At 49.1% G+C, this 17,410-nt stretch overlaps 1 protein-coding gene, 1 long non-coding RNA gene and 1 pseudogene across 4 annotated transcripts in view; 2 read left to right on the top strand and 1 right to left on the bottom strand.

Moving 5' to 3' along the window:
* CGN (cingulin) overlaps window positions 1-8,880 on the bottom strand; it is a 23,056-nt gene extending 14,176 nt beyond the window's left edge. The window contains exons 1-6 of one of the 3 annotated variants that reach the window (XM_008515448.2): window positions 8,618-8,880; window positions 8,015-8,081; window positions 2,236-3,111; window positions 1,403-1,503; window positions 1,180-1,249; window positions 993-1,088 (exon numbers count right to left, since the gene is read on the bottom strand). In XM_008515448.2, coding sequence (XP_008513670.2) covers window positions 993-1,088; window positions 1,180-1,249; window positions 1,403-1,503; window positions 2,236-3,096 — 1,128 coding nt within the window. In that variant the 5' untranslated portion in view covers window positions 3,097-3,111; window positions 8,015-8,081; window positions 8,618-8,880. Of the gene's footprint in view, window positions 1-992; window positions 1,089-1,179; window positions 1,250-1,402; window positions 1,504-2,235; window positions 3,112-8,014; window positions 8,082-8,472 lie in introns of all 3 variants that reach the window. The other 2 variants (XM_070607314.1, XM_070607313.1) reach the window with 2 other exon arrangements.
* Window positions 3,206-3,544, top strand: LOC103547937 (NADH dehydrogenase [ubiquinone] 1 alpha subcomplex subunit 3 pseudogene; annotated as a pseudogene).
* Window positions 8,880-14,392, top strand: LOC103547939 (uncharacterized). The gene is made up of 4 exons (XR_544128.2): window positions 8,880-9,044; window positions 9,155-9,268; window positions 11,254-11,521; window positions 12,102-14,392. It is a non-coding gene; the product is annotated as an uncharacterized lncRNA (long non-coding RNA).
* Window positions 14,393-17,410: the final 3,018 nt, after the last annotated feature.

Raw genomic sequence — 17,410 nt, forward strand, 5'->3', positions numbered from 1 at the left:
GCATTTCCTCCACTCCAGTCAAGTCTTCTAACGACCACAGCCCCAGATAAGACCTCGGCTGGAACCTCATGACAGACTCTGAGCCAGAACTACCCAGCTAAGCTGCTCCCAGATCCTGGGCATTCAGACACCGGGAGATGTTTGTTTTAAGCTAGTAAGTTTTGGGGTAATTTGTTACACCACAATAGAGAACTATTACAGTACAATTATTATCCCCACTTCACAGTTAAGGAAACAGAGGCTTAAAACATTTAAAGAACTTGCCCAAGGTCAGTTACACAGCAAACAAGTAAGGGCACCAGGATTTGAACTCAGTTTGATTCCGCAACCCACCACTTAACCACTACACTACACTGCTTTTCAGGAAACAAAGGTGGTTACAATCCAATAGGTACTGAGTACCAACTACATACAAGACAATACTGCAAGAGGTGAAAGCAGTTTTTTTTTTTAAAAAAGGGAATACATAGGCTTTAGAATAAGACTCACCTGAATTTTTAAATTCCTTCTCTGCAACTCATTACCTCGAGCAATTCACTTAACCTCTCTGATCTTCAATTTTCTCATCATAAAAGAGTCCAGGATGCCTACTTTATAGGGTCACTATAATTACTACATATTACCCAGGATGGTACCTACCATAAAAATTATACTCAATAAATGACAGCTAGTATTATTGTCACCACTATTACAATTATGAAAAAAACTGAGGTAAGTAATTTGCTCAAGATTTATACAGCCAGTAAGTGGCAGAGCCAGGATGGAAACTTCCAAAGGAAATGGAACAGAAAGTAGTTGGACCCCTGATGAAGGTGCTCTTCCTCTCCAAGCTCCAGAGAACCCCAGAAGTCCTTGCTGGAACTAGCACACACTCTCGCCTCTAGACCCACAGGACACACAGTGTTTGTCCCATTGCTTGGAAGAGCCAGCCCAGGTGAAGGTTCTTTCCCTTGTGGTCCTTCATCCCTCCTGCACTTCTAATCTCTCCTCACCTTCACCTCTTCATCCAGCTTTTGCTGCAGCTCCTCCACTTTTTGGGTGAGTTCACCATGCCCTCCCAGGGCCTTGGCAGAACCAGGAGAAGCCATCTGCGGAGAAGGAAGTGGGTCCACATCTAGATTCTGAGGCCCACAGGGCCCTAACCCTGACCCTTGCTCCCACTGTGAGAAGACCACTCACCACCAGAGGCTGCATCTGCTCCAGCACCAAACTGACCTTCCTCCTCACAGCAGTTTCGCTTTCTGAGCTTCTGGAGGATAAAAGGACAGAGGCAAAGGTTAGGGTAGGAAAGAGGGAGCAGAGATGAGGGAAGGAAGGGTTAAGAGCGAAGAGGATGGGGAATGAAGCTAGAAGGAAAAGAAGAGAGGTGTGTGACTCCACTGTTGGGAAGGCCCCCACTCACCCCTCCCTCAGGATGCCATAGATGGTGGCCTTCACATGGTCTACACTGCCTGCTGGGGTTGCCTCCTGCTGGTCTCGGAGAAGGTCTGGAGTTGATTTCAACTGCAAAAAAGAAAGAGGAAGATTAAGCCAGAAGGGTGCATGGGGTCCAGATGAAGTGGAAATGGCAGTTAGGAGAAAAAGTCCTTCAAGCATGATGAACAAGCCTGAAGCAGGGTAAAGAGGCAACACTGCTGAGGCCTGAGCCACAGGCCAGGGAGAGATCCATGCAGGACACACCTCCCACTATTACTGCAAACCAGGTTTTCCTCAACAAGTAGATCTCAAGCAGCTGTGAGCTGTATCAAAACTAATTTGTCACTAATGACAGTTAATGTACTAGAGTTTGTATATGATTCACTTTTAGAATGGGCTTAATTCTGTCTCAGAATAAAATTGCTCCCCAACTTACTTGCATTCCTGAGTGGAAGACAAAGGTGTGGAGTTTTGGCAAGAGCACCAGGGAGCTGCTCATATCCTCCAAACCTGCCTTATGTATGCTGCAGGCCTAGCAAATGCTAGTGACCGAGGCACAGTTAATGGTCGGGAAATGACAAGAAACTCTCCATGCTTGTGAAGTGTGATTTCATAGTTCCATTTCCTTTAGAATTTTGCCCATGCAAGTATCTTGTACATGTGAATATCACCTACATTAAGTGGATGGATAAAGTGGAGGGCAAAAGTAGAGGCTTTCTGCCCTTAGTGATCGGAATCAGCAAGGGATTCCAGGGCTGGTGGGCCAGGCCTAATGAGAAGGGACCAGGGGTTGGAAGCCACAGAGGGATGGGGTCTGACCTGCAGCATAGCAGAGTCCTGTGCTCTCCCCCGTGGCTCCTCAAAACTCTGAAGAACCCAGTCCCGAGTCTGACGAGTACGGCTAAAGCCACTGCTCTGGCTCTGGGCCAGCTGTTTCGAGCTGCCCATGTGGTCGTCATGCTTGGCACTAGGGGTCAAGTGGTTGGGGGACCGGTGCTCTCCTTCCTCAAGGGTGTCCCGGGGGATCCGGTTGTCCAGGCTCTGGCTCCGCTTGCGCTGTTCAGGGGGCAGTGTCCGCATGCGGCGGCCAGTGCGGCCCCGGGCCTGGCTCCCATGTTGCCTGTCAAACTTGCTGATGAGTGAGTCCACTGAAGACAGGGGAGCAGTGTCAATGGTGCTCCCCGGGGAAGCTCCTTGCGGGGCTAGCTCCAGCAGGCTGGTGCTCCTATTGCTTGGACCCAGAGGAGCAGGGCCTGTCAGTGAGGCGTGGGACTGGGAGCGGAGTAGCCTTCCATTCCAGGGGGCCCCAGGCTCCTCATCAGACAAACTGCCCTGTGAGGGGGCAGGAAACTCCTTGGCCCGAGAGTAGGGGTTCTTGGGGAGTTCCGAGTTGGAGCTCAGAGCACCCGGGGCCCCTCGGTTGTTGGCTCCCTTGATTTGGACCCCAAAGGAGTCGCCACCTTTCTCCCCACTGTTGAGCACCACAAAGGGCTGCCCAGCGATGCCCTGCACACGCACAGCGACCCCATAGGTACTGGCTCTCGCATCCTTAGCTGGACGTCGCCCACCACGACGTAAGGTGCCCATCTCTGCATCATCCACTGGCTCTGTGATGAAGCGAATCTGGACTCCATGATCTACAGGGCCCCGGGGCTCGGCCATGGTGGATGCCTGCTCCATGGGTGTCAGGGGGTCCTAGAAGATGAAGAAAAGAGTTTAAGCTGAGAGACTAGAATTAGAAACTCAGAAACCTCTACCTGCCCAGCTTTTACAAAGCTAATTGCTGCAACCTCGCTGCTTCCGAGACCAAGATGGCTGTGAGACTCGCCGCCTTCCTCAAGAATGCCTGGGCCAAGGAGCCGGTGCTGGTCGCGTCCTTCACTATCGCGGGCCTTGCTATAATTCTGCCCATCCTCAGCCCTTACACCAAGTACTCCATCATGATCAACAAGGCGACACCCTACACCTACCCAGTGCCCCTCCGAGATGACGGGAATATGTCCGATGTGCCCAGCCACCCCCAGGACCCCCAGGGCCCAAGCCTGGAGTGGCTGAAGAAACTGTGATCACCTCCGTTGACAGGGACGAGATCCCCTCCCCTGTGGCCCCCAATAAAAATGTGAAAACTAGGGGCTGGCCCCGTGGCCAAGTGGTTAAGTTCGCGCGCTCTGCTGCAGGCGGACCAGTGTTTCATTGGTTCGAATCCTGGGCGCAGACATGGCACTGCTCATCAAACCACGTGAGGCAGCGTCCCACATGCCACAACTAGAAGGACCCACAACGAAGAATATACAACTATGTACTGGGGGGCTTTGGGGAAAAAAATAATTAAAAAAATATTAAAAATATTAAAATACTAAAAATGTAAAAACTGAAGGAAAAAAAAGCTAATTGCTTTGTCAGTTCCTTCTACAGAAAACAGTGGTTCTCATACTGTGAGTAGCAGAATCACCAGAAGGGCCTGCTAAAACAGATTGCTGGGGGGCCAGCCCCATGGCCAAGTGGTTAAGTTTGCACACTCCGCTTAGGTGGCCCAGGGTTTCGCCGGTTTGAATCCTGGGCGCAGACATGGCACCACTCATCAAGCCATGCTGAGGTGGCATCCCACGTGCCACAACTAGAGGGACCTACAATTAAAAATACACAATGATGTACTGGGGGGCTTTGGGGAGAAAAAGGAAAAACAAAATCTTAAAAAAACAAAACAGATTGCTGGACCCCACCCCCAGAATTTCTCATTTACTAGGCCTGGTGTGGGGCCTGAGCATTTGCATTTCTAACGTCAAAATTCCCAGGTGATGCTGATGCTGCTGGCCCAGATTCCACACTTTGAGACCCACTGACTCAGAAGAATCCATTTCATCTGATGCAGTTCTGGGGAGCTTGGCTGTGTCAAGAGTTTAAACATTTTGCTTGATCTTCACATATACACATATGCTACCTTGTGCCTCCTCCACGCCAGTGAAGGCAGAACCCAAGCCCTGCCTAACAGACACCTCCATCCCAATGGAGAAAAGGGGGCCTCCCCTTCCAGAGCTCATTTAAAATACAGAAGACTCATAAGGTATGCCATCCCATTTCTGAGAGGATACTCAAAGAAATTGATAGCAGTGATGCCACTGGATTGGGGGAACTGAGGGCTGGGGACAAGGATGAGAGAGTGACCAGCTTTTTATTGTATATCTGTTTGTCTCTTTTGAATTTGGAACCATGTAGATGTATTGCCTATTCAAGAAAAGATTTAAATAATGTTTAAGAGTGCCAATCCAAGGGACCCCAGGACAGTCAGACTTGTCCCATCTGAGGGCCAGAGACAAGACCACCCACAGGCCAGTTCCCAGGTTCACAGTGCCAAGCTCAGAGTCAGCAAACAGAATGTATTCGAGGTATGCTCTGGCTCCAGGAACTTGGGGAGGAGAGATTCTCCTCCAAGCAAGTATAAAACCCAGCTTCCCCACCCCTTCTGCTAATCTCTACCAGAGCCTAGCACCAAACTGGAGGAGGAGCCTCTGATGTGCCAGACAGAGACACAAACATCCAGCTCAACCTCCCCGTGGAGCTCTGGGCCAAGGAAACTTGCCAGGGCCCCTTTCAGGGATTGCAGAAGTGCTAGGAAGGCCGGGGAACCCTGGTGAGAGGGGAAGGGAGGGGCAGACCTCCAGGTGAGAAAGGGCTTGTTGGGGGAAACAGTCTTCTGTCTGAAGAGGAAGAGCATTCCTTGCATTCCCAGCCCTTCTCCTCCAGAGAAAGGGACAGGGAGGGAGGAGCCCTTGATTGACAATAGTTCTTCACCTCTTTGGTGTTGAGGCTCCATCGGAGAAAATGATGAAAGCAATGCACCCTCCCTCCAGGAGAGAGCCCACACAAACTTTCACCACAGAATCTCAAGAGGTTTGTGAACATCTTAAAGCCCAGCCGTGAACCCGAGGAGCCCTGTCCTTCCACTACTCAGGCACTGGGGGGGAGTTTAACCAACCTCTGCCTCAGATACCCCAAACGGCAGGATGTTTAGTTGGCAGGGCCCTATGTTGGAACTCTGCAACTGTCCTACAGTGAGTTTATTTCTATATATTCCTCGGAGTCATGATTTGTTTCCCGTCTGTCTCCCCCACTAGAGTATAAGCTTTTGGAGGACAAAGACCTTGACGCTCAGCTGACTCCTGTGACCCCAGGGCCTCCCACATGGTAGATGTCGATAAATGTTTGTTAAAGACTGTATCCTGAACCAAGGCAGACTGGCACAGCAGTGGGGAGATTTGCGCAAGGATCCCTCACAGCCATTTCTTGTTTGCTCCAGTAACAGGACCTCTTCCTGGCCTGGACTCCCTGCCCAATTCAGTCACCATTTTGGAACCAGATGTGCCTAGACTGCCAACTCTCAGAAGTCACATGATTTATTCATGGCGCAGCTCTACCCTGTCAGTACACCTACTGATCCTCCAGATCCAGGTCAAGGAGTTCCCAGCCCAGGCCCAGCAGAGCGCACAAACCCTCACCCGCCCAAGAGCACCAAGCTGTTCAGGGGCAGCATCGAGCACAGCCCCAGGTCCCAATGACTCTCTAACTCCAACCACCTTCAGTCCCAAGACATGCGGGTCAGGGGCCAGGAGGGCTGAAGCGATCTTTCTGGTGAGTCAGAAAGCAGGGCTCTAAATGATTCAACATGGAAAAACTCGAAACCTATCTGCCTTCAGTTACAGAGGACAGTGGGGCGGGGCCAGGGGAGCAAGGCAGCTTCCAGGCCTTGCGTAAGCCCCAGAGGCAGGTAAACAGTGATCTAGTACCAGGCAACATGGAGTCCAGAGCCTCTGCTCTCACCAGATGCTTGACCCTGCTTTTCCCTCCTCTGGCATGTGCCCAAGGCGCTCCTCACCAGCTGTACTCTGGGAAGAGACCAGGACCGAGTTAACTCAGCTTCATCTGTCAGCCTCTGCCCTTCCCGCCTGCAAGGAAGGGGAGCACACTCTGCACCTGTACCAGACAGCCACTTCTCCCTGAGTTACTCATTAGCCTGCCCTGTCCCAATTCCATCACCTCTGGCTCAGTCATAAGCATCTAGCTTCCAACTAGGAGAGACAGGGTCTCCGGACTCCCGGCAGGAAGTGGGGGCGGGGTGGTTTCGGGTGTGTGGAGGAAGAACTGATGGGCTGGGCAATCTGCTACATGCTACATAACTGGCAGATTTAGAAAACGAGAGAAGTAGAGGTATAGAGATTAGACTCCCTCAGAGGTAACAAGGAAAGCAAACGGTCAGAAGAGAAAAAGACAGCTCAGTGACCTTGATCATTCAGCTCCTATTTTCTCATAAAGAGATACGGAGATAAGAAGGCTCCCCGCAGATCCAAAACGAATCCCCGAAGTGGACTCCTGGCTCGGTCCACTGAAAATGGCGAAACCTGAGAGCCAGGCTAGATAGAGCTGTCTGGCCAGTGGGAAAAAAAAAAACACAATGAGGAACTGGGCCCCTGCAAACTGGCTGGACTGGTTTGAGAGGCAAGGGGAAGGGGAGGGCCAGGGAGACTCCACTGGAGGCTTGTAAAGCAGACCAGACAAATTCCACCCCAGAGGAGGCAGGGGGCAAAACCATGGGCAGGGACTCTGCCAGCCTAGATGCCAAGGCTCTGAAGGAGGAGGTGGAAGGTAGAGAGGAAACAGGCAGGTGGAGCACAAAGAACCTGGTGAGTGACAGGCCAGTGTGTGACAGACTTTGTCTCCCTTGACCCCTCCCTCTCAAGTTCCCCAAGTTGCATTCCTGATCCCACACTTGCCTTGGCCACCTCCCTGGCCCTTAGTTTTCCCTCTCTGACGTGAAGAGAAGCAGCCCTACCCCTTCCTCACCTCCCACAGGGGTGATGGCATGCAGGTCAGCCTGGGGAAAGCAGGAAGGGTTCTGAAAGCCAGAATCCTCTTAGGGTCAGGCAAATCTGGATTAGCAGTCCCCTAGAGCCAGCCCCCTACTCCCAAATTTCAAGGATGAACGAAGTACAGAGGCACGCGTAGGCAGCCTAATGACAACGGTTGCTAATTATTTCCCAATTACAACAACTTTCCTCAGGCAGGGCATCAAAGGGGCCAAGTTAAGGCTGGCTCCGTTCCTTTACCTGCCTAAGGCAAGGGAATTTGCCTCAGAAGTCTCGTCTGTGCCCCAATGTGCATCCAGCCTGCAGATTGGAGGTGCTAACTACCCTAGTCTTCTGGTCTCCGGAGGAGTCCTGCCTATTTCCTGCACTACTAGTGCCTACTGCCAGTCTGACAGCCATTGTGGTCCAGGAGTCAGGGATGCCTGATGGGGTTTCAGGGAGTCATGTGGATCTTCTGAGAGGCATCAAGGAAACTGGTTAGGCTCCCAAACCTCACCCAACGGCCCCATGTAGAACCACATTAGAAAGCATGTGTGCTTGGGGGGAGGGTTTGACATCAGCCCCCAGAAAGAGGCCTCATTAGAAAAAACTATGTCTAGACATTTTGTAGGTCTAGGGATCTAAGCTTCCTCATATCCCTCCCTTAGAGGGTACTCTGTCGAGAGGAAGAAGGAAAAATTCTCCCTGGCATGAAAGCAAGGGAGGACAGAAACTGAAAGCCTTAAATAGTTTCACACCTGGCAAAGAGATGGCGGTGCCCTCTTGTCCTGCTCTTCAGTGTCTCTTATTTGCAACTGGCATCCTCTGCAGGTGAATGGTTAGAGAAAGATTCCACACCTCAGAGCCATCCCAAAGCCAGAAGGGATGTGTCAGCACCAGCTGAGACTGGCAGTAGGGGGAAGAACCTCAGGAAGACAGCACTTCTCGATGCCCTCCCCATTACGTCTCTGAACCTCAGGGAGCAGTTGCCTTTGCCCAACTGAAACTAACTCCCTCCCCCCCACCATCCCGGTCTCCAAGAGAAACTCTGCCCCTGGGACCTGCGTCTGACCTCCAGAGAGATCCTGGCCCTGAAACGCTTTCCTGCCCTAGGAATAGCCTCAGCCTCAAGTGCCCCTCACCTGGCACCTTTCCAGGCACCTGCCCCTGGCACCTTGGAGTAGGAGCCAGCTCTTAATCAGTACTCCCAGCCTACCTTGACCTCCCCTCCTCCTGTCTGCAGCTCAGCACCTGTGCCCAGAAGGCGGGTGTTTCAGATTGCCCCGACCTGCGCCCCTCAGGGGTACACCTGAGGGCTCGCTTGCCTCTCAGGTGCCCTTGCCCCCGCCCGATTCACTCACCCCAGCCGGGCTCGGCGCTCCCGGGCTCGGGCTTGGGCTCGGGCTCGGGCAGAGCTGCACGCGCGGCTCCCGGGCCCTCCCCCTCTGTCCCTCGGCGCTCCCTCCTTCTTTCTCCCCCTCCCACCAACCTGTTACTCCCCTCCGGAGCTCCACCCCTATTGGCCGTCACCACCTGCCCCGCCTTGCCCTTCTCCGGTTGGTCCGTTTTCCGCGAGGGGTGGGGCCGCCGTAGGGACCCGGACCCGGGGTCGCCAGCCCGGGTGGGCCGGGTCACGTGGGCCGGCGGGCGGCAGAGCGCCGGGGGCGGGGCGGCGAGGGGCAACTGGAGGCCATTTTGGGGGCGTAGTGGCCGCCCGTGACCGCCCCCGCCCGGGCCCCGGCCCCCGCCCCGCGAGCCGCCCGCCGGAGCATCTTCTCGCCTGAGCAGGTAAATAGCTGTGGCCTCCGGTGTTCTCAACGTGAATCTCGGTCCAGACCCCTTTCTGCCCTTCACCAACCTCCGCATAAACCAAATTACTCTTCCGTCACTTTCTGCAGAAAACATCTCTCCGGTCCTCCGATGTCAGAGCCTCCTCCACCTCGGGTCGTCTCCTTTTCCCCAGCCTGAGCCAGAACCCCAATCTAGGATTCTCTGTCCCCTGGCCTCCACTGGTATGTTTTTCTCTGTAGTGTGTATCACCTTCCAATTAGATAATTCAATTTTAAAAATCATATTCATCGTTTGTCTCTCTTTCTACAATAAGCTCCACCAGGGCAAGGATCTCTTGTTTTGTTCGCTGCTTTATCCCAAACGCCTACAACGGATGGCAGAGTAGGCGCTTAATAATATTTGTTGAAGGACTGGGAACGGGGGAGGTAAGGTTATATTGAATAGGAATAACCCTCATTCTAAGTGAAAGGGGACTCAACTCCAGATTGTAAATCTACTTTAGCCTTTCAAGAAGTGGGGAAATTGATCCCAGTCCCCAGAAGAGTGATGTCCGGGTGCTAAGCAAACTACAGGCACTCTGCTAATTCAGTAGCTGTGGTTAAACAGCTTGCAAGCTGGCTTCCTAGATTTTAACCATTAAGATATGTAAAAAGGAGATTTGACTGAGCTTGCGTTACTGGGCTCTGGATATTGTTCTCATTTATTCAACACATATTTATCATGTACCTATTTAGGGTTGAAGAGGTATCTTAAATGGAGCTGACAGTCTGCTGCGTCGCAGAAGCTCGTTTGCTTCCCCTCCCCCATCCTTGGGAAGCTAGGTGTGGGTCCTGGAGGATAAAGTCCACCTACCAGTTCCTTAGCTAGGCTGCAAAGTCTCAGCATTCCAAGGGAACCTTTATATACAGATTAGAGTCATCAAACCGGCCCTTGCCCTGGGGAGGAACAGCAAAAAAGGTGTGGGGCTGGCTCCGAAGAGGAGGGTCCCTCCAGGACCACATTGTCTCCAGACCACTGGAGAGGTTTTTTAAAGAGTTGGTTTTTTGTTTTTTGTTTTTGAAATGTGAGATTGAATTGACCCAAATATTGGAAAAGTGGAAACAACTAAACTCTCCTGGGTAACAGCTTAATAATTAGGATACTTAGTGTATTTGTAGTAAATACAGAGTTAGGGTAGTAAAAGAGACACCCCACCCCAGCACTGTCAACACAGATTACAAGGAAAAACCCAGAGGCCTCTGAGTCACCATCTTTGTCGTCTGTTCCTGAAGGAAGCACTCTGACTCAGAGGGACACCATCATCAGGCGCTGGTGGCAAAGGTGACAGATGCTGAGGCCTTTTTCCAGAGTTTGTTACCTAATCAAAGTGGGTTCAACTCCAGGCGAGTTAAATCAGACTCTCCACCAGAAGTAGTTTCTTACAAAGTAAAGTATATTTGTGGCAAATAGGAGACCATGGGAATCATTTCCACAGTCGTGGTGTCCCTGAACAAAGGGGAGCGGGGACTTTTTATTTCAGATGGGGAGTGAATATTCAAAAGGGAGCGGTGGGTATTCACTTGCACAGGCTCAGTTGGAAAACCTGCTTCCACATACACTGCAGGTTATGGGAGCAAAGCCTAAGCTCCTCCTGGAGAGATCTTAGCATTAAAAATAGGGCAAAGGTCATAGACCTAGCTTTTGTGGTGAGGTTTGGCCTGGTTCAGGGTGGTTGGTGATTGCATCTCCTTAACATAACAAAAGGAGAAAAACAAGTTGGAAAAACAGTTAAATGCTTCCAAAGCCACCCTTGAGTTCTTTGGGGCAACTATTCAGTGGCATTTGTTGTCCCTCTCCTTAAGAAATGTTACAATTTGGCAAAATTGGCCAGTTTATAAATATGGCAAAGGTAGAAAATTAGAGCAAATATAATATCCAGAAAGAAGAAATAAATTACATTGGTATATATTCAAGAGGATAATTTTGCTTTTGTGAAATGGTGTAAAAGAGAAAGTTCTAGGTAAATTGGAAAAGGTTTCATCAAAGAAGTGAATTTGGAGCCGAATTCCTGTCCCACAATTCTTTTGTGTGTGTGTGTGTCTGTGAGGATGGTTGGTCCTGAGCTAACATCTGCTGCCAATTCTCCTCTTTTTGCTTGAGGAGGATTGTCCCTGACCTAACACCTGTGCCATTCTTCTTCTATTTTGTATGTGGGACACCACCACAGCATGGCTTGATGAGTGGTGAGCAGGTCTGCACCTGGGATCCCAACCCAGGAACCACAGGCCACTGAAGAGGAGCTCACGAACTTCACCACCATCCACCAGGCCAGCCCCACCGCAGTTCTTTCCTCACTTCTTTCCTGAGTTCCCCCAGACTATCACCACTACCACTAACAACTCTACTGAAATCATTTTCTCAAAGATCACGTGTTAATCTGTGACCAGTTCCTAAATGAAGCAGCAGGGAAGGATACCCAGGAAGAGAAATTAAAGGTAAATAACTGAAAGGAGGTGATGCACCCCATTGGCTGAGACTGAAAGGAAAGGAGACAGAAAAAAAAGGCTTGGGGAAGACCTAGAAGAGGAAGAATATAATAAATTAACTTTGGAACTTACTGTCTTGGAGAAGTAGGTGGGACATCCACACACACACACACACACACACACACACACACACACACACAAAGTCTAGCAAACAACTGGAAAGGAAGCTTAGAAGAGAAGTTAGGGGTAGAAACAAACCTAAGAATTATCCTCATAGATGCAAAAGTTTGCAAAGAGGACCAAAGAACAAACCTTGAGTGGGGAAAACCCAAAAATCAGTGATGGAATAGTCAGAGAAGTAGGTGAAAAAGTCCCAGGAAGACAGGTGTTCAAGGAGGAGCAGAGACTGGAATTTGGCATTTAGAAGTTTTGGTTGATCTTCCAAATGTCCATTTCAGTAGAGTGGCAGACCCTCAGCTCAGACTGCAATAAGAGAAGTGTATCAGAAAAGAGAAGGAGAGAGTGTACCTTGACTTAAGGAAAAGGAAGGTGAAAGAAAAGAGAAGTTTCATGTTCATTTTGTTTTTAGGAAGAAGAGACTTGGTTATACTTTGGGAGCAAGCCAAAAGAGTAAGCAAGATTCAATAAATAAAGGAGAGAGAGAACAGTGAAAGCCTGGACCTAGAGGAAAAGTCCGTGTTCTATAACTTGAGTTGGAAGACCGGCTAGGAAGGAGTTGGAAGTTGAGGGAGTTGAGTCGGATAACTTGCGTTCACCAGGTTGCTGCAGCTGCTAAAGAGAAGAGTAATTCTGAGGGCCAGAGACTTTGTGAACAAGTTTTGGACCTGCCGGAATTACCTCCAAGCCTAAGGAGGGATATGATAAGTGCCAAATGAATGGCAAAAGTGAAAAGCTCCACCAAGTCTCCCTGTCAACTAGAATAGGGTGGTATCTAATCTGGGCCTTGGAAAACAGGTAGATGAAGTGGGTGGAGGGATGGGGTCAAGAAAATGTGCAAAGGCCTCAGGGCAGGAAAGCGTGTTGTTTGTTGTGGGAACTGAAAGGAGATCCCACAGGCTGAGCACAGGGACAGGGGAGTAGTGGGAAATAAGACTGGACTGCTAGACTCTGGGACAGATGATGTAAGGCCTTGAATATTAGGATGAGGAATGTGGGCTTTATTGGTACATAATGGAGAACTTGAAGGTTTTTAAGCAAGAAAGTGGCAGTACTTTCCAGAAGGTTGATCTAGGTCAGTATGATAAAGGCAGTGGCAAGGCTTGTTTGAGGTGGGCCCTACACTGAAGTGGTGCCAAAGGGAGGGGAAAGAAGAGGATCACCCACCCTGATGTCCTTTTAGCACATTACTCATCATTTCTTTCTCAAGCTTTGTTTGCAAATAATTTGCTCTTCAACAGCAATCATAACATGTAATTAAACGAACACTTGAGGCTTTTCTTGGTTGAATAAAATTTCTATTTATGGGTATTATTAGGGGCGATAATAAGAAATGGTCACTTTATATACTCACTTGATATAGTCTTCCAACTTTTGGGTTCAGCATCTCCAAGAGTCCTCAAAAGATGTTTCATTCTTTCTGACCCATGTCCTTCACTCTTTCCACAGAGATTTTATGAGTGGACATCACTGAGGCAGAGCACTGAGTTAGGAGTCAAGAGACCTGTATTCTAATTTTACTTCTGGGAAAGCTGTAATTCTAGCCAAGTCTCCTAAAATCTCTGGGACTCAGTTTCCTCTGAGATATTAAAAAGATGATCCCAGATTCCATAATTATATTATTTCCTTTGAGCTTCTTGGAGAAAAAAGTCATGTTTTCTCTTCCAGCTCCTCCTTTTATCATGGGCTGGGAACATGAGTAAGTGTAACCATATCTGATACATAACAGGGTGACTGTTTGGGACAAAGAATTCCAAGCAACCTTTTCAGACTAATCAGAGTCACTCCCTGACAAGGGAAAGACTCATCTGGAAGCTCATCAAGTCGCCCTGCACCTCTAACCCCTTTATCATCCCAGCTGCCCCACCTCTAATACTCTTGAGCAACTAAATTCCAGTATGTTCAAAGTCTCCAGTATACATTCAAGAGTATCATTTAAAAGAAGAAAAGAGCAAGAAGGTTACATATTTTCAATTCTGATGGAAACGAAAAGGAGCAGATTCCTTCTGCATAATCTTTTTTTTTTTCTGAGTTGGTAAAATGCCATTCTGAGGAGAAAGCCAGCTTTCCTTCGCACACCCAAACAACAGCTGATTCCACCTCCCGTCTCACTTTCCTTTCCTCATCAGTGAAGGAGGCAGAAGCTTGGCAACTTAAACCTGTACACACATTCCTGAAGCCCCAGTTTCTCTCACAATCCGTGGTGACAAAGAGTTTCAGCAGAGTCCCACTCATTGCTTGATTTGCTTAGATTCTTTATCCGAATTTTTAGAAAGATAAGAAATAATAAGTAATAATAATAAGAAGAAAGAATCTGCCATTCAACTACCAGAGTGCAGTTAGCTGTCAGCCTGCAACTACATTACCTTTGGGATCCATTACCGTGTCAGAGCTAAGGCCCCATTCTACCTGAGCAGCCCCTAGCCCTTGACTAGGCACAGTGTGGGTATTAGGGCCTGGCCATTTCTGGCCACTATTGGACTCCTGTAGGACACTCTTTTATCTGGAGCTTTCCATTGGGTTGACATTGGATTGGAAGGATCTGCATCATGGCTTGAGGTTTTCCTGGCCCAATTTTGTTTCCTACATCCTTTCCTTTCGCAGATACCAAATCTGCATCAAAGGCTTTCCCTGCCTATTCCTGCCTCCTTCCCCTTTATCTTTCCCAGTTATTACCACCCAATAAACCTCTTGCACTCCTAATTCTGTCTCAGCATCTGCTTCCCAGACCACCTGAGCTGACTCGGTTGGTTCCAGGAGTGGTCTGAAAAAACAGGCAGTAACATGGGGTTTGGGAACTGCATTACTCACCACCTGGCTGACAATAAGCACCCCTCCTGGATAGTACGTGGGTGCAGATAGTCTCTGGGACAAGATGGTGGCCCAGTTGCTAAAATTTTCACTGATGGTGAAGTGGAAAAATGTTCCTATAAGGCAACAATTCAGGCATGGGACTAGGCGGAGGGATGCAGTGAATGCAGGGACAGTGGAATTGGCTGACCGTTATTAGTTGCGTTGAGCCCTGCCAAAAGATAATGAAAAGCTGAGAGCAGTTACCAAACATTGAAAATTAATGGTGAAGGCCAGAGAGCCTCTTTGATGGGTTACAAAGAGGCCCTTATCTACAGCAGTGGGAGAGCAAAAAAAGCTGAAGACCAAACTCAGGACTTAATAGAGTTCCAGGACGCAGATCTGTAATCAAGGTCAGGGCCCTGGTCGGGAAAACCTGGCACTCTGACACATGGAATGGAGATATCTAGGTGGTGTCCCCAAAGATTTTGGCTTGCTATGCTCTTTTGAACTCTCAGAGCCTTAAGAGGGGGCCCACCTCTCCCTATTAAGAGCTAGCACTCCCTCCATGTGGGAAGACACTGCAGACGCCTCTTCCCCTCAGAATTTGTCTCCACCTTCTTTTCTGACTGCCAGGATCTTAATTAGGGTTAAGTTACAGTGTAGTCCAGTGACAACATGCTGGTTCTGATGAGGGAAGAAGGGACTATACCCCGATGTAGCTGCAAAAACTAACTGATATGTACAGGTAAGAGTTGGGGAGTATCTATGGGATTGGATTTTGATGGTGCTTAATCAAGGGGCTGAAATACAAGACTGGATGAGGGGCAGTTTATTGACTAGGGCCCACTCTCTCAGGATAGAATTTAACTTCCTGGTTAAGACCTGCCCCGCCGTGGCTCCTAGAAACATGGAGGAAGTGACGACCTTTGCTGAGTGAAGTTCAACTGCCTGAATTTGCCATGGCAATTGGAGGAAGAAAGGATTAAATGGCTCAGTGAAGTACGCATGCTAGAGGCAATTATAAGAGGCCAGAGGCCCTACCCAAGTATGTTTCATAGAAGGTCTAGAGGAATTTCGTTTACCACGGCCATCAGGAATGTGCTGGTGAGAGGGGTACCAGCATCACTAAGAAGCTCAGTGGCTACTTTCTTCTGCAAGCGAGAGCTGACAAGAGGAGCTGCTGTCAAAGCTTGGCTCCGTTATAGCAATGGAGATAATGGGGCCCCAAAGCAATAGAAGCAAAGTGGCAGCACTTAACTGCCAGAAGCCTGGGGGTTACAATTATCCTAATGACTAGCAAGGTCAGAGTATTGCCCAGGGGGCTTGACACAAAGATTTGTGTAGATGGGTAATAGAACACGGCATCCTTAGGGGCAAAATAGATGGGCAGTCAAAATAAGAGTATTGCTGAATATATGTAATCAAAAGAAAGCAAAAAGAGATGAACAGGAACCTAAGGATGGAGGCCCCAGTAAAAAGCATGATCCCTTATCTAGTTCCCCAGCCTGACTCAGTTTTCAGACCCAAAATTCAATGATTAAAGGGTGGCCAGGTCTCCAGGACTGGCAAGACAATGGTAAGTATATATTGTAATGATTCCCAAGTCCTTCCAAAAAGTGACTTATGACTATTTATTCAGGTGACTGTAAATAGAGAAGAGAAAACCCAGGCATTTGAGGACTGTTGAACACAGGATCTGAGTTAATAATGATACCTGGAAACCCAAGGCGTCATCCTCACCCACCTGTTGGAGTGGGAGTTTGCCAGGGCCAGGTAATAAATAGAGTCCTAGCCAAAGTCCAGCTTCCAGTGGATCTATCCGATCTAGTCAGAAGCAATCTGGACTCTTTGGACTCCTGCAGAACACCTCTTTGACCCATTATGTGCTGATCCGTCAGGATGAGCAAGGATAGCTAGCATACTAGAAGTCTTGTGCTCCAGAGTATGAAGATAATCCCTACAAAGATTCAGGAGCCTCCCACATCAGTAAAGTTTTTACGAGTCCAGTGTTTAAGAGACATGCTGGGACATCCCTTCCAAAGTAAAAGACACATTGCTGCATCTTCCATCCCTTACCACAAAGAAGGAATCACAGTACCTGGGCCTCTTCAGGTTGTGAAGGCAATACTTTCCACACTAGGAACACTGCTCTGGCTCACATGCTAGGTGACACAAAAGATTGCTGGCTGTAAGTGGGGCCTGGAGCAGGAAAGGAAGAGCCCCACTGTCTTAGTCAGCTCGTGCTGCTGTAACAAAATACCACAAACTGGGGAGCTTATAGACAACAAACATTTTTCTCACAGTTCTGGAGGGTTGGAAGTCCAGGATCGTGGCACCGGTAGATTTGGTGTCTGGTAAGGGCTTCCTAGTTCACAGATGGCTGTCTTTTCATTGTGTCCTCACGTGGCAGAAGGTGGGGAGGGATCTCCCTTGGGCCTCTTTTAATAAGGACACTAATCCCCTTCATGAGGCTCTGCCCTCGTGACCTAATCATGTCCCAAAGGCTCCACCTCCAAACATCATCACGTTGGGCATTAGAATTTCCACATATGAATTTTGGAGAGACAGAAACATTCAGACCATAGAACTCGCTTACATCACTCTCAGTGACCCACCGGGGAATTTGTGCTTCCTGTTCCTGCGACTCTGGGCTCTGCAGAGTTCAAAGTTCTAATCCCCAAAGGGGCATACTCTTTCCACAAAGATCACATTGAATTACATGCTGTGGCTGCCGCCTTGGCACTTTGGACTCCTTGTATACAGGGGGAAGCAGGCAAGAATAGAAACATGGTCACTGGTAATGGACCCTGATCAGGGAGGAGGTAGGACTGCTATTACACAGTTAAGGCAGGGAGGAATATGTGTGGTGACCCACCTGGGCACCTGTTGGTACTCCCTTGCCTAGTTGTAACCATGAATGGGCAAATG

The sequence above is a fragment of the Equus przewalskii genome, unplaced genomic scaffold (assembly GCF_037783145.1).
Source record: "Equus przewalskii isolate Varuska unplaced genomic scaffold, EquPr2 ChrUn-10, whole genome shotgun sequence".
NCBI classification, from domain to species: Eukaryota; Metazoa; Chordata; class Mammalia; order Perissodactyla; family Equidae; genus Equus; species Equus przewalskii.